Consider the following 14,617-nt stretch of genomic DNA (forward strand, 5'->3'; position numbering starts at 1 on the left):
TGTTTTTCATTTTGAAGTCATGGTCTGGCTGCACACAGGAAGGGATAAGGGTCTTGACCACATTTCCTTCAGAGTTCCCTTCTGACCAGAATTATCCTATGATTCTGTAACATTATATGTGGCATTTCATACATAAGTTTGTATGACTGATCATTGCCTTTAATCCTGTGAACTGAACCATCACGTGTGTAGGTTGTGTAAAAATATCCCTCGAGCTTCAGGGAACAGTCGATAGGATTCTGTCCCCATGTGTGCAGCCTAAGCTTGCAAGTTCCTTGGCAATCTCCATGGCAATAGAGAAACATCCCTTTAGACAAGGAGGCTACAGCTTTAGTGTTACCAGCAAGCTTCTAAAAACACTGATGAATCCTGAGAGAAGCAGGTAAACTGCAATAATTAGGAAATTAGGTTTCCAGTTGCACTAATGTTATGCAAAAGATAGTATGTGTTGTGATTTCTTTCCACAGCTTAATGTCTGGGCTAGCAGCCCTGGATGCCAAGACTTCCAGTCGATTAGGTATCATCACTGTCACTTACTACCTGTGGACAACATTTGTGGCTGTGATCGTGGGCATAATTATGGTCTCCATCATCCACCCTGGTGGAGCGGCACAGAAGGAGAGCACCGAAGAGGGCGGAAAGCCCATCATGAGCTCTGCGGATGCACTGCTTGACTTAATCCGGTAACTACGCTCGTTCTTTCTGCTTTCTGAAGGTAACATTTTGTACCCAACTGCATGAGGAACTGTTGCCTGAGGATGAGTTCTGAACCAAAGAATGAACACTCTGTTCAAATCAGGAAAAAGAATCAAGGAAACTTCAGAAGATGATTTTCAGCTTATCAGATGTTTATACTGGCTGTTTCTAGTAAAATGAATGGCCACCAAGTGTATCAGAAATTCTCACAACACTGGGGTATGTTTTGGGTTTTTTGTCTCCACAGAATCATGTGTGGCCTGTAGAGCTCATAATGAAATCTATTAAGGCCAAGATAGTATTAAAATGCCATGTTAATTTAAATAGGGACAGTTGTAATAGGCAAAACCTTAAGAGCTGAAATACACATTTTTCAGGAAATAATTCTTAAAAGTGCCATTACAACTGCTCATAACAACTCTCAGATGAAAGACACAATTAGAAAAAACACCGTTGTGATATTTTTATTCCTTATTTTTATGACAGTATTTTTTCTGCTTTGTGGCTTTTTCTTGTTTGTTTTACTTGGTTTTGCAGAAGGGAGGGTTGTTCTTTTAGACCAGCCTTAGATGGTATTTTGATAGCTTTGCCTGAAAATCCCTCTTTGTCTCAACACTTCAGGTACTAGTGGGATTAGTTTCCTGACTGAACATAGTGTGTGCCTCACATTTACATTGCTCATGCAGAAAGACCCAGTTTTGCCTTTGGTTGGTAGTTTCACAAGCCAGCGATCTCATACTATATTGAGCAGGGGTGTCTAGGCCCAGTGTGTATCTAAAACATGAAGAGTTCTCTTTGTAGTTTGACTTATTAAAATTAAAAATGTTGCACAATTTTTCTTTCAAAACCCCAAATTCCTGATGTTGACAGGGCATCAGCACACCAAGTGCTTTAGTTAGAGTTACCAGGAACTCAAATCAGAAGGAACTGGGAGGAAAAGCTTATAAAAATATTTTTTTCTCCTCCAGGTTGTACTTAGCCACGTCATCTGAAACCTGCATGTTTTTCTATTGTATCAATGTCTTACTGAGAATGAGCCAAATTGTATTAGTCACTGAGCAGCGGCTGAGCGCACTCTCTTCTGTAGCTTTCCACAAAACCATCTTCATCTGCAAGAAGCAGATGCCCACTTCACAGCATCTGTATCTACCCAGTGCCTTTGCAGTGATGTATGTGCAGTGGAATTCACATATGTGTGTTCGTGACAGAATGTTAAGTCACATTATTCTGTTTCTGCTGCATAAAGGTCTAGAATTCTCACACCAAGGGAGAGGAACTGAGCAAGTTACTGGAGTTTTGAATCCCTTAGTAAAACAGAATAGCATAAGAAATAAAAGGGAATTTAAGAAAACTGTAATCTTACTGGTTGTGTTCATTGTGGCACTTTTTGGAAACATTTTCTGGCATGCTGAGCTGTTTCTAAGGCCTCCGTCTTAGACAAGTAAAGGCAAAGTGAGACCTTTGGTGCAATGTTACATCCACCCTGACCTTACAGCTGTGTCTGGAAAGGGTCTCCCTTGCCATAGGTTCCCATCCCCTTCCTCTCACCAGCCCAGTTGCTTTTTGAGGCCCAGAGTAAGCTAGTTCATGGAGGTGAGCCAGATGAAAAAGAATTTGGGCGTGCAAAATGTGTACAAACATCTATATGGCTGGAACCTGAGATCTCAGTTACAATCTCATCTCTTCACCTCTCTCTGGCTGATCCCTGTGCACCATGGGTTTAGTGCTGAGGTTTGGGAACCATTTATTCTGCTGAGCCTGATTGCAGGTAAAATACTATGTCTTTATCTAAACATTTGCAAATATCATCTATAATTTCACTTCCTACAAACATTTACTTGAGCAAATTGTAATAGTTTGCATGCATCTTTCAGGTGTTCATGTTTCTGCCCAGGCATGTGCAGGCATCTGCAAAACCTTAAAGTCTTCACTGGTTTGGGCAGATGTGGACAACAACAACAAGCCAACAAGCTACTTTTATTATAGAGGCTTAAAAAGAGAGACTAGAACTCCCTCTCCTTTTGCTATGCTAAGCAGCAGTCACAGCTGCAGTCTTTCTACAAATTGATGGATTTTATTCCTTCACTACAGAAATAACCACATTCACTAACTAAATAAATAAGAATAACAAAATTGTGGGGAGTGGGCTTTCAGCCTAGGCAAACACGATGGGTGAAATCCTGGCTCTGCTGAAGTCAATTGCAAACCTCCTAAGTGTCTGTGTGGAAGTCTGGATTAAATGTAATGATGTATCTGCTGGTTTGAGCTAGAAAAGCTGATCCTTTAGCTCAATGATAAATCACTTCCATTCACAGCTGGAGACCATCTCTTTAGGCTCAGATTGGCTTATCTTCTCAATTCATTAATTTCCTCTCAATTTATCAATTGCACATGTGCACAGAAGTTTACACAGGAAACATCTGGTATTCTGCAAATGAAGAATCCTAAATGTACAAGTGGAGAGATGATATATGTGACATAATTGTAGAGTTTATTTTAAAAGCATGTATCTGGGCATGATGATACTAACTCTATTCACCCTCACCGATTTCAGATTTGAAGCCATTTTGAAATTATGAAATACATTATTATTTCTTGTGATGCTATATATGACATTGTCAGGTCTGGAATTTTTGGCAGGGAGGATGTTGCTAGAAATTGAATTTCTGGAATTTTGGGGTGAGGATTTTGCTTTTAGAAGTGGTTTTATTCACAAATTGAAGAATGTACTGACTTAGCAATAAACAAAACCAAGAACTACTGCAGAGACTCATGGTCATCCTAAACACATGCAACATTAATCAATAATTATTATTCTGCATTATACTGCAGATGATACTTCCCCTGTATATTTGTCTGTTATGTTAAAAAACCCAGCAATAAATCCTCCAGTGTATATGACTTGATTGCGACATAACAGTCACTGTATTGCATAATTCTGAAGTGGCTCTACACCTCACATCAAGCAGGACATACATAATCCCATCAACATACTGAATTTAATGCCTCAAAAATTGTATCCACAAGTCAACCATTTTTTTGCCAAGCTAAACAGAAGTACTTGAAAGACTTTTTTCTAAAGGGAACCTGAAGAGGTTGGGGGCAGGATCTGTGGATGTGAGTCTGGCCCTACTGATTTTCTCCGAAATTCAATCTAGACAGGGAGGCCACCAAATGCAGCATAATAGAAGTGTTTTCAACATTCAATCACTCTTTATACCTAAAATCTTTAGTGCTGCCTTGGCCTGAATTGTCTGAATTTTTGCTTTAATCTGAGCCAGCTTTAAACCAAATACATCTTCCGCTGTCTGTGGAAGATATCCATTTAACCAGGCAGTTCACCTGCATACCCGTGCAGGAATCTCCCCTTGCACAACTTGCCCCTCTGTCGGCAGCGTGCCAGGCTCCGGGCTAAGGGCGGATCGTTCCGAGGGCAGTCGTGAGTAAGCAGCTGTGCAGGAGATGCTTTTCTGAAGATGCTTCTCTCTTCAGCTGCCACTTTACTACTACATTGAGACAGATGTACAGATCTGATTTGATTATATTCAAGGTTTCTGGTGCAAGCACTGCAAAGTTCATGAAAGTACATTTTCTTCCATATTTAAAACTACAAATCCTCAGGCTAAGGATCATCTTGTTCTCTTTAATGCACCAAAGTACCTGGTGCTTTCTGAATTTAAATGGATTCATTCTCGTGATTTACAATACTTCTGTGAGGTAGACAAGGACCACTCTCCCTTCTTACAGCTAGAGAACCAAGACGTATGGGAAAGAAATTACCTCACTGGGGATTTTTCAGAAAAATTTGTGGTGCCAGAGGAAATATCCCAGGCTTGTATGAGATCTAGTAGGGGTTTTGTTCTAGGAATGTGGCTTTTGGGGCACCACAATGGAAGTAATAGCAGTGAATCAATGCACATCTTTACCTTCTTTTTCCTGTGTGAATTATCAAAATTAACTCTGTGCTGTGTTCTCAAAAATACAAGAGTGAATTTTTAGTAGGCTTTTGTGAGTTAAGAAATTAAGGAAGGCAAGATATCAATTTTTTAAAATAATTCAGACTTTGAGTGTTTTATTCAAAAGGACAAAAAGGGACATACTTAGAGGGATAGTGTTCAATTTAGAATATTAGGTTTGTTTCATTCTGCAACATATATTCACCTGACAAGCAGAATAGAAAATGCCTATAATTTGGGGATGAACATTTGTAAAACAAGATACATGACTCAGGATCACACTGTTTCCATTAGCAGTTAATATTTCCACCACATTCTGTTGCTGTTATCAAAATACTTTTAATTTAGAAGGGTAAATCTTGTTGTAATTTAAAATATGCTACTTGCATTTGTCACAAGGGAAACAACATTTAGCTGATGAGATAAAAACAAACCAGCAAACGCAATTAACATTCACAGGAGGAAACAAAACCCAGCCAAACTGGGGGTTCTCTCCCCTGTTTTATGTACGGCTGACTGTGTGTGCAAATTTGGGCATCAGCCAGTGCAGGGTTCACATACATTTTTAATCTTTCTCAAGTCTAACCAGACAGCATGACATCACAAGCTTATTCAATTAAAAATGTCCAAATCAAACAATTCCATTAATATAGTCCAGGTCAAATCACGTGTTGAACCATGACACACAAATTTGTGCATTTCTGAAGTTTACTGGAAGGATAAGTCAGAGCATTTTACCACTAATATCCAATTTAATAGCAGGTACCAGGAAACTCAATCTGGCTTAACCAAGAGAGTTGGGGGGGAAGGGGAAATATGCCATTTATAGCTAGAAGAGGATATAAAAACTGTAGAGGATTTATGTTTTCATGGGAATCCTGAGCACTCTTTAAAATCATTTCCTTTCCCTCTTTTCAAGCTAAGGGCAAAATTCTATTTTATAGAAATTATATTTCTTGAAAATAGGGCAGGAGAAACCCAGTATCTGCTCTAGTTTGGAAAACGTCCCGGCTGTGCAGAACCAGATATCACACTTTAAAAAGTTTACAGCTGAAGACTGAATTGTATATACACGCAATAAGATATTTAAGACGGCGTCAAGTGATCCAGGGTTTAAACTGTGAAAGAACTTTTAAAATAACTTTGCCCTACACTCATGTGTCTTTTGCCAAAAGCCACTGTGTACGATAGAAATATTTATCTGTTCCCTATGACATTTTTTATTCATTTCAGATCTCTGGTTTTCTTTTGTCTTACAAAGCCAGCCTGATGCCAGCACTGTTGTGCATGGTATGTGACCAGATGTGTGCTTCTGGTTGATTTTAAGCAGTTCAAGCTGTGTAGAAGCCTAAACCTTTATTCTGTATTTACAAAGGACTCTGAAGCCCCTAAATGTGTTGTTCCTATTTGGCATAAGAGGAAACCAACATGGAAAAAAGATAATTCCTTGATTAAAACAAGGCTGGGGCGATGGACTATGAAGCAGTTCTGCTCTCTGGTCAGGAGGCCTTAATCACAGAGGGGGAGATGCTTGGGGGCCAAGAGTTACAACCCCATTAGGAAAGCTTCAGCTCTAAAGGGAAATAAATCATTCATCTTCCTGACAGTTGCCCTGGACATCTTCCAATGTAAACGTACACTTTTTATGAGATAACTTTGCCTTGCTGGAACCATAGTGGAAATCCGTTGGTCGTTGTCATGCAACCTCTGATATGATACAGCTCTTTCAAGATTCCTAAAGTTGCGATGTACGTGTGCTTCCACCCCAAAGAATGATTTTCTCAGAAAGCCACAGCCCTGTTTGGGCTCTGTCAGGACCTTTTGTTTCAGAAGGAGCAGGGTAATGATATTCACCCTCCAGATCCCCTCCTGGAACAGAAAGGCCATGCAACACTGTCACCCTCAAGACAGATAAAAAGTCCATGTGTTTGGCAAAATGAGTGCACAATATGAGTTCTGCTCTGGTCTGCAAAAAAGACTTAGACCTGATTAGTGATTTTTGCATTCTGTTAGTATACTTTATCACAATAATGAGGATTTAAATGCCTCATTAATTCCGCAAAAGCCTTCTTTGGTCCTTTAAGCAGGAGGTAGTAAGATTGATACTGAGAAATGAGATGACGCACTGGAGGTGACTCCTAATGTGCAAGATGCAGTCTCCTGTGGGCCCTGAGACAGATAATTTGTTCGTTCTTGCTGAATTAAATTTTGACCGTGATTCCAGCAGTGCAAACCCTGATGGAGCCCACTGACACCAGCAGGAGGGTATTTCAGATGTATATCCATATTACTAAGGACAGGATTGGTGACTCTTGTGGTACAGTAACAGCAGTCAGGAGTCTACATGGCTGATGATGAAATCATGCAGAGGGCAACAAAAGCAAGTGATTTTTTGAGATTAAGACAAAGTCACTGAGAAAGAAGAAGCATCTGACCTCAGCCTATAGTAAATAGGAGCCACAGTGCTGTTCATTCTTGTGGACAGCTGTAAAACCTGGAAACTTTACAGTTGTCGTGTCAAGCTACTCCAACTCCATTTTTACTCTCTCTATACCACTGCTGTATAGGGTGACAGGGTAAGAGCTCAGCCACCGTCAAATACCCCGTCTTAAAGTAATGTTCTTGCAAGCTCAGCTATGCCAGTTCAAATTTGAGAGCAGAGTGTCCAAAGCTGTTTTATGCCCAGTGCAAATATAGGCCAATAAAATGTTATGAGGACGCACATGTAGCAAAAACCCAGTCTAGTGGTTGTAATTCCACAGTGTGAGAGACTGCAGCCAAAGGCTGTCTGGTGTGGCAGGGATTAAATACTGATATCATCAAAGTCTGAGAGCAAAACCAGATTGCTGCTGCAGAACACAGCGTGCCCCAGCGGGGACGGGTGTTCTGAGTTGAGGAAACAGCATCTGCCGTACCTGTGGCTGCTCTTACACTAGAGCAGCTGGCCTAATTCCTCATTAAAAAGATCTGCAAAAGCCGAATGCTTTGAATCAACAGATGTTCTACTCAGGACTCATTCTGAGTTTTTCAGATATTCAGTAATAAAACTGCAACCAAAATTTAGCCTATTATTTCTAATAGAAGTTATCCAGGAGCCATCAAACTGCCTATACTAGTAGCTGTAGGCTAATGTTCTGTGGACAATTTTAGCTGACAGTATGAGCAGGAAAACACTCTAACAGTGCTGGTATTTGTATCACTACTGTAGTTCTCAGAGTAAGCAACCTTTTGAAGAGAGCAAGAGGGCTCTGATGTCCTGGGGGCAGTGCCGAGGCATGGCCTGAGCTGAAAAGTGGCTTCCTAACACAATTCAGCTTCCTAAAGCAGCAGAATACTAGGGGAGCAAAAGCAAGTAAATTAGTGCTAATTGGTAATTTTATTTCTGGGAGAAAACGGAGAAGGAAAGAGGACCTCCCACTTCTGGCAGTAGTAAGGTGCTAAGTAGTCCTACATGTAATGGGAAGCTGCACCCTCAGAGTTGCTCCTTAAACCAGGTGCTGTCTACGTTTGGTACAAATCTTCAGGGTTTTCTTCAAATTCCATGGCTACCAAATTGCAGAACATGCTGCCTTAGTCATACATACACATTTCTAACTCGATAGATCCTTACATCTGATTCCAGAATATGCTGATGGAATGAACCACCTTGTTCACCACAGCAGGCTGCAGTCAAAGCAGGTTTTTAGGAGGTCACTGGCGTGGATCTGCTGCTGTCACAGCAAACGCAGGCCAGGCGTGCTGTGCCAGCTATGGCTTAATAGCTCACGGTCTGTAGAAGGTTCACGGAGCTGACACTGAAGTTTCATGCACATTCACTCCTTTAGCCTGTGTTGAACACTCCTGCTCTGTCTGGCAGAATTCCTGAAGCAGGAGATGCTCTGGGAAATGTTCTTCCTCAGGGCAGACAGTATTTAGCTCTTAATTTTTTATGTAACCAGAAACCATATGTCTCAGTTTCTGTTTTATAATCATACCCTTGTCTTAGACCTAAATTTATCTATGTTCCACACCAGCCTCACTTGCTGTTATTGACTATATTTAATTCCCTATTATTATGTGAAATTATTTTTGCCAGGAATGCTGAATTGTGCCACTGAGGTTAGAGATAATGTTGTTTTTACTAGAGAAATGAATTCCAGATCACTTGAAGTTTTCTACAGTATTATTTTGTGTCCTGTATCTTTTAAGCAGTCTGAAAGTAATGCTGGAAATTTACAAGTATTTTATCTGCTTAGCTCTCTTAATTGAATAAACACAGCAACATTTATAGGTGGTGACAGCAATGAGTAGCTCAGCTTGAATTATTACTTCCTAAGTACTGACAGTGTCTTTAATTCGTTATATGTCAGTGATAAATACAGTGCCTCTTCTGAGCAGAGGGGCAGCCTCACGTTATGATCCTGGTAACAGATACCTCTGTGTCTAGATCTTTATCTTGTGCAGAATTGCAGTGAAGCTATTACTGATCTGCAGGGGCAAGCTGGTTGCAGGCTGGCACAAGGAGGGATTGACAGGCTGTGATTAATTTGATACTTAATTTGGCCATTAGTTTTGTAATATATTTGGACAAATGCATGTGTGTGTATGTTGTGCCAGACAGAAGCTCCCACCCCGGCTGGCATTCCCCAGTGCTCAGGTTTGGGGGAGCCAGAGCCCCACAGGAGGGCTGTCCCGAAGCGGCCAGGCTGGCTGGCAGTCCTGAGTCAAATCCCTCGCTCCCAGTGGAAACATTCCCAAATGATGCCTGCCAAACATCCAGCTCATGGCTGGAAATAGCAACGTGCAGCAAAATGTACCCCTAAAGTGAGAATTTCTCAAGTGATTCTGAAGAGGCCTGACTAAAGCAACACGTGCTCCCAGTCATCCCCCAGCTGTAGGTGACAATTTGGTATGTTCTTCTCATTATTTGTTTTTAGTCCATTAGAATTCTTGTCCACTAATTGCTCTCTTGAATGTTTTTAATTAACAAAACTATATTTTGGCTTGGATTTTTTCAATCCAAGTAAACCAGCTTAAGATAAAAAATAAGCCGAAGCCCTGGCAAACACATTCAGGTCAGCCCTTCAGTAGATAAATTGTGTAACTTTGGTAAGGCTAGTCCCAAAGACTGGATCACAGTGCATTATATATTAAAAAATACTGGGAGAATTCCAGCAGTATTAAATGGGCAGTTGTAATTCCTGCAGGATAAAGAATGATAAAGGTTTGTTTAATATTTAATCTAGCTACTAACCATATGATATTTCCTTTCTCGGACAGTCTTAATTTATTCTTAATTCTACTAATTAGGACTATAAAACTAAGGGAGAAAGTGGAAATAATCAGCAATTAAATCCATATTTCTTTGTAAAACTATGGTTCATATGTGACATTTCTATTCAGAGCTGCGCAGGAGTCCTCAGTGTGGATCTGCACTTTCAGAATAATGCACATTCACACAGCAGGTCAGAGCACGATCATCACCCTAACACTGTGCGCTGCTGTAGCACCTTTCATCTGCTCATGTCTAATCACAAAACAAATTGATATTAATGAAACCTTTAACAATCTGGAAGCAGAATTCCCTTATGAGGCATAATAAGGCAGTAACCATCTTGTCTCTCCCGTGCTTCCCCCTCCTATAAACATCCCCTCCATCTCCAGCCCCATCCAGCTGTTCTCCAGTTAGTCCCTGTGTCAGCCAAGCCCCCGGGCTCAGGCACGCGGTTGTGTCTGCGTCTGACAGATGAGCAAGGCACAGCTGGCAGTTGTCTGTGTCTCACTTTGGCTACAGGTTCGACATTTGAAGCAGAGAATCATCAGCTTTATGGGTGATTTGCAGAGATGACTCGATGCTTTGCGCAGGCCAAAAAAACCCCCCTCATTTTCAATCTTCTGTTTTCAATCATTAGACAATACTATTACTCTTTAATTGAAATTCTTCTCCCTCAGCTTTACCCTGAAAAGGATAATTAATGATCTCTGTGTAGCAATTGCTCTCAGTGCCTGATGCTACTGAAACAGTTTCTACCTCATAATTTTCAGTGTGACCATAATGTCACATTATGATCACTTAAAATAGCAATAAAACTGTTTTTTCTCTAAGCCAGTGCTGCACAGCAGGCTCTAGCTGTGTCTTCATTAGCAGCGGGCATGTGCTGCTGCCAAGAGAAAAGCAGGTATGGAAAATGTCTCATGCAACTGTGTAGATATATATGTATGTATATATAGCAATTCTCTTTGGAATGAGAATGGGCTTTTTGTATATTCTTAGGTCTTGCCTTGTCTTGTCTTGTCTTGTCTTAGGGCATGAGCTGGACTTTGAATAGAAAGTCTTTTGGTTAGAGAATTCAGGAGTTTCTCCTTGCACGAATTTACATATATGAAAGCATACAATTGGGTCATAGGCTGTCACTGTCTTCTGCCCATAGGTTCAGAAGCTTTGGGCTAAAAATAAATCAGTTCTGAAAACGACCCTATTAGAATCATCACAAGAATCTTTATTCCCAAATGCTGCACAGAAAGATAAGACTTTTTCACTTTTTTGCCCAACTATACTATGATTCCTCTTTGAAGCCTGTAGAGGGTGTGCTCTCCATGTCAAATTAGGATTGAATGTCTTTCTGCAAAGTAGCAATCTAGCTCAAACAGAAGTTACAAATTAGCAAAAAGTCAGAAAAGATGACAACAAAAGTCCCTTTTGGAATTAAAAATCTATCTGTTTCACTGCAGATCTCGCAGAGTATGGTCATTGTCTTCCTCTGCCGCTCTGTAGCTCTTGGCCTCACTTCAGACTCTTGTTCTGAAGCCTTGGGGAACTATATTAAAACAAAGTTTACCAGAGACTATGCAGCTCTAATCTCAATTATTTTAATCAGGAATGAGATCCTCTTTTTGAAAAGAAAATTGTTCTTGACCAAGCCACTGCAAAGCCTACATCACTTATAATTTTAGCGATGAACGTGTTTCAGGAGTTACTACAGTTTATGAGCCATCTCACAGGAGTACTTAGAAATCCCAAAGTAGATTACAGGACCCAGGAGTCTCAGGAATACATCCCTGAACACTGACTTTGCCTTGAACAGCTCATTATCCGAACAGGGAAGTCAAAATATGGAGTAGCAGAATATTCTTTGCCCCAGTTAACAGATAGAGAAGGGAATGATAGGAATTACATTGCCCCTGCTACAACATGGACACTGTGGCAGAGCCAGAAGCTGAAATTAGAGCTCCTGGGTCTCACTCCAGGTATTTAGAAGCAAGTCCCAAAAGGTTAATTCTGAGGAACTGTCTCTCTGTTGACGCTCGTTCAATCAGGTACATCTATATGGCAACCTTCTGCACCCGTGCAAACTTTGCTCTCTAGGAGGGTAAATAACCAATTTATCGTGGGAGACACAGGAAAAGTAGAAGTTGTTTTCAGTGCCATAGAAATTATTCTTGTATTTGTTCATTTTTAGGAACATGTTTCCAGCCAATCTTGTTGAGGCCACATTCAAGCAGGTAAGTGGCCATATTCCTTTTACCACTGATGAAAGAGATGAGCCAACATCATAGAAAACATGTATCTTAGTAAAACAGAATCCAGATACAGACGTTGCATATTATTTCAGATACTGTTAGTACCTTCAGCATTTAGGAATTAATGAGTCCCCCTCCACTAGCCTCAGCAGCCTCGGTGTCTGAAGGCAAAGCAAACAAGCACAAAATGCAGAGTGTGACTACAGAATGGACAAGCACACCTATGTCAGCTCCACCTCCTCCTGAGGCCTGATGTTTTAGGACCTTGAGCAAGCTGCTGTAGAAAAGCAGAACAATTTATGCCAGTGTGCCCAGAGCGCGATTGCTCTTACCACCGTATTGCAGTCACAGAGCTGGAATTGCTTTAAGAGCACACAGTAATGCCGCACAAAGGAAGAAGAGAATACCATGTCCAGTTAAAACAATAAAATAATGTGTTTGGAAATAATCTAATTACTCAGATTGGAATTTGGCCAGAAAACCTAATCTAAAAGTTCTGAGTGAGCAAGAGGCATGGCTGTATTTGTTTCACCTGGGGGAATATTTAATGGGAACTTTACCTCAGGTGAGACGAAGAGCAGGGCACTCAGAACCTCTAGAGAGTCATTCCTGATTGTGTCTTATAGTAAAGCAGGTCTATCAGGAGATGGTGTGTTTGCTGCACGGGGGTCTGATTACAGGAAACACTGATTTTGTTATGCTTTTGCAAAAACTCAACTGTTTTTACAGATTTTAGCAGCATAGAGACAGCACCGATCATTCTTTTCATGCTTGTCCCTTTAACATGCAGCCTTGTTGAAACAGAGCACTTAGGAGATCTCATTAAACCATTAATTCCTGCTGGGATATTATAATAAAAACAATTTTGTTTTCTTTCAGTATCGCACCAAGAGCATTCCTATCATTAAAGCTAACAAAGCATCATCTGAAAGCACCACTCGTCGCATTATAATATATGGAGTCCAAGATGAGAATGGATCCAATGTCCAGAATTTTGCCTTGGACATCACTCCCCCTCCTGAAGTGATTTACAAGTCAGAACCAGGCACTAGTGACGGCATGAATGTACTGGGGATTGTGATATTCTCTGCTACAATGGGTAGGTTTCAGACATGTTTGGTTTGTAATAATCCAAGTGTCCATTTAAGAGGAAAAGAAAGGGGTTGGGTTGTTTGGTTTCTTGATTCGTCTTTTTTAGCTGCTTCTATCTCAACTTGGTGAAGAAAAAGGCAAGATTGTTACAGAGCTGTTCTCCCAAACTTTTGAAGATAAATCTTCAAAATCCTTGGTGACTTTTGTTCCATGCCATTTTGTGGTATTCCACAGAAGGTGGAATTCCATATACAATACCACAGAGGGTGGTATTCCATATACAACACTGCTGGAAATTGACTGTGCCCCAGTTTGTAGTATTTTACAGTCAATTCCCAAAGTACAATGTCACAGCAGACACTATGCCAGCCGAAAAGTATTGGATACAAATGAATTAATTGTGTGTGCCTATTAGGATCAAGGGCCATTTTATACTTCTGAACACAGAAGATTATTCATTGTCTTCCTAGAACTGAATGTGTTACTTTTACCATGCCCCTAAGTCTTCCTGGCCAGGGCCTCAAGAGGCAGAAGCTGAGGGCTGGTTTCTTCATGGCTGATGTACAGAAAATGTTCTGCCAGTACTGCCATGTACAGCACAGCCCCTGCCTGGCTGTACACAGCGCACAGGGGTAAGGCAGACTGAGGCAGAGACAGCTTCCTTTGCTAGAAAAATGTTTTCAAGTTTGTCTTGAAAGGATCCCTCAGAGCAGGTAACTCCTTCTCAGAGATCTATGAAAGATATTTAAAGAAACAGGCTCGCTACCATGGGGCCAAATCTTCAGCACAAAAGTTTGTACCTCCACAGGGAAGCTTTCGGGAAATTGCAAATGAAAAAAAAAACGGGAGCCAGGAGAGAGGGCCCTGTTTGGAGCTGAAGCACAAGGCTGTGGCCTGGCTCCCCCACGCTCTCATGTTTGTGTAAGGTGAGATTTCCACATACCGTGTCTGTTTATACAGCACAAAGATCTATATTCATCCAGTCATCTCCCACTTGAGTTCACTTTGAATCACAGCAGGGAGGGAAGGCATGGGGGCTTTGGATTAAGGCACCTGAGAAATTGAACCTGAATGTCTTTGTTTGCAGGTATAATGTTGGGAAGAATGGGAAACAGTGGCGTTCCTTTGGTCAGCTTTTGCCAGTGCTTAAACGAATCTGTCATGAAGATAGTGGCAGTTGCTGTTTGGTAAGTAACTGTTTTAGTAAGAAAATCAACATTTTTTTTTTAAAGAGTAAGAAAATTTCAACAGAAGAGGATGCACAGAAACCTCATAAACTTTTTTTTTGTTTTCTGGGGAAATAGATGAGGGTGAACAATCCTTAGCTTTCTGGGGCTGCCCCAAAGATCAGAGGAACAGCAGGTAACGGCCAA

At 40.9% G+C, this 14,617-nt stretch overlaps 1 protein-coding gene across 1 annotated transcript in view; it reads left to right on the forward strand.

Moving 5' to 3' along the window:
• SLC1A7 (solute carrier family 1 member 7) overlaps positions 1 to 14,617 on the forward strand; it is a gene marked incomplete at its 5' end in the record, with an annotated part of 48,320 nt that overhangs the window by 14,877 nt on the left and 18,826 nt on the right. The window contains 4 exons of the mRNA XM_082053059.1: positions 468 to 683; positions 12,092 to 12,134; positions 13,032 to 13,251; positions 14,332 to 14,431. Of these exons, the coding sequence (XP_081909185.1) occupies positions 468 to 683; positions 12,092 to 12,134; positions 13,032 to 13,251; positions 14,332 to 14,431 (579 nt within the window). The remainder of the gene's footprint in view (positions 1 to 467; positions 684 to 12,091; positions 12,135 to 13,031; positions 13,252 to 14,331; positions 14,432 to 14,617) is intronic.

Source organism: Streptopelia decaocto (genome assembly GCF_964273445.1).
Source record: "Streptopelia decaocto genome assembly, chromosome: 5".
NCBI classification, from domain to species: Eukaryota; Metazoa; Chordata; class Aves; order Columbiformes; family Columbidae; genus Streptopelia; species Streptopelia decaocto.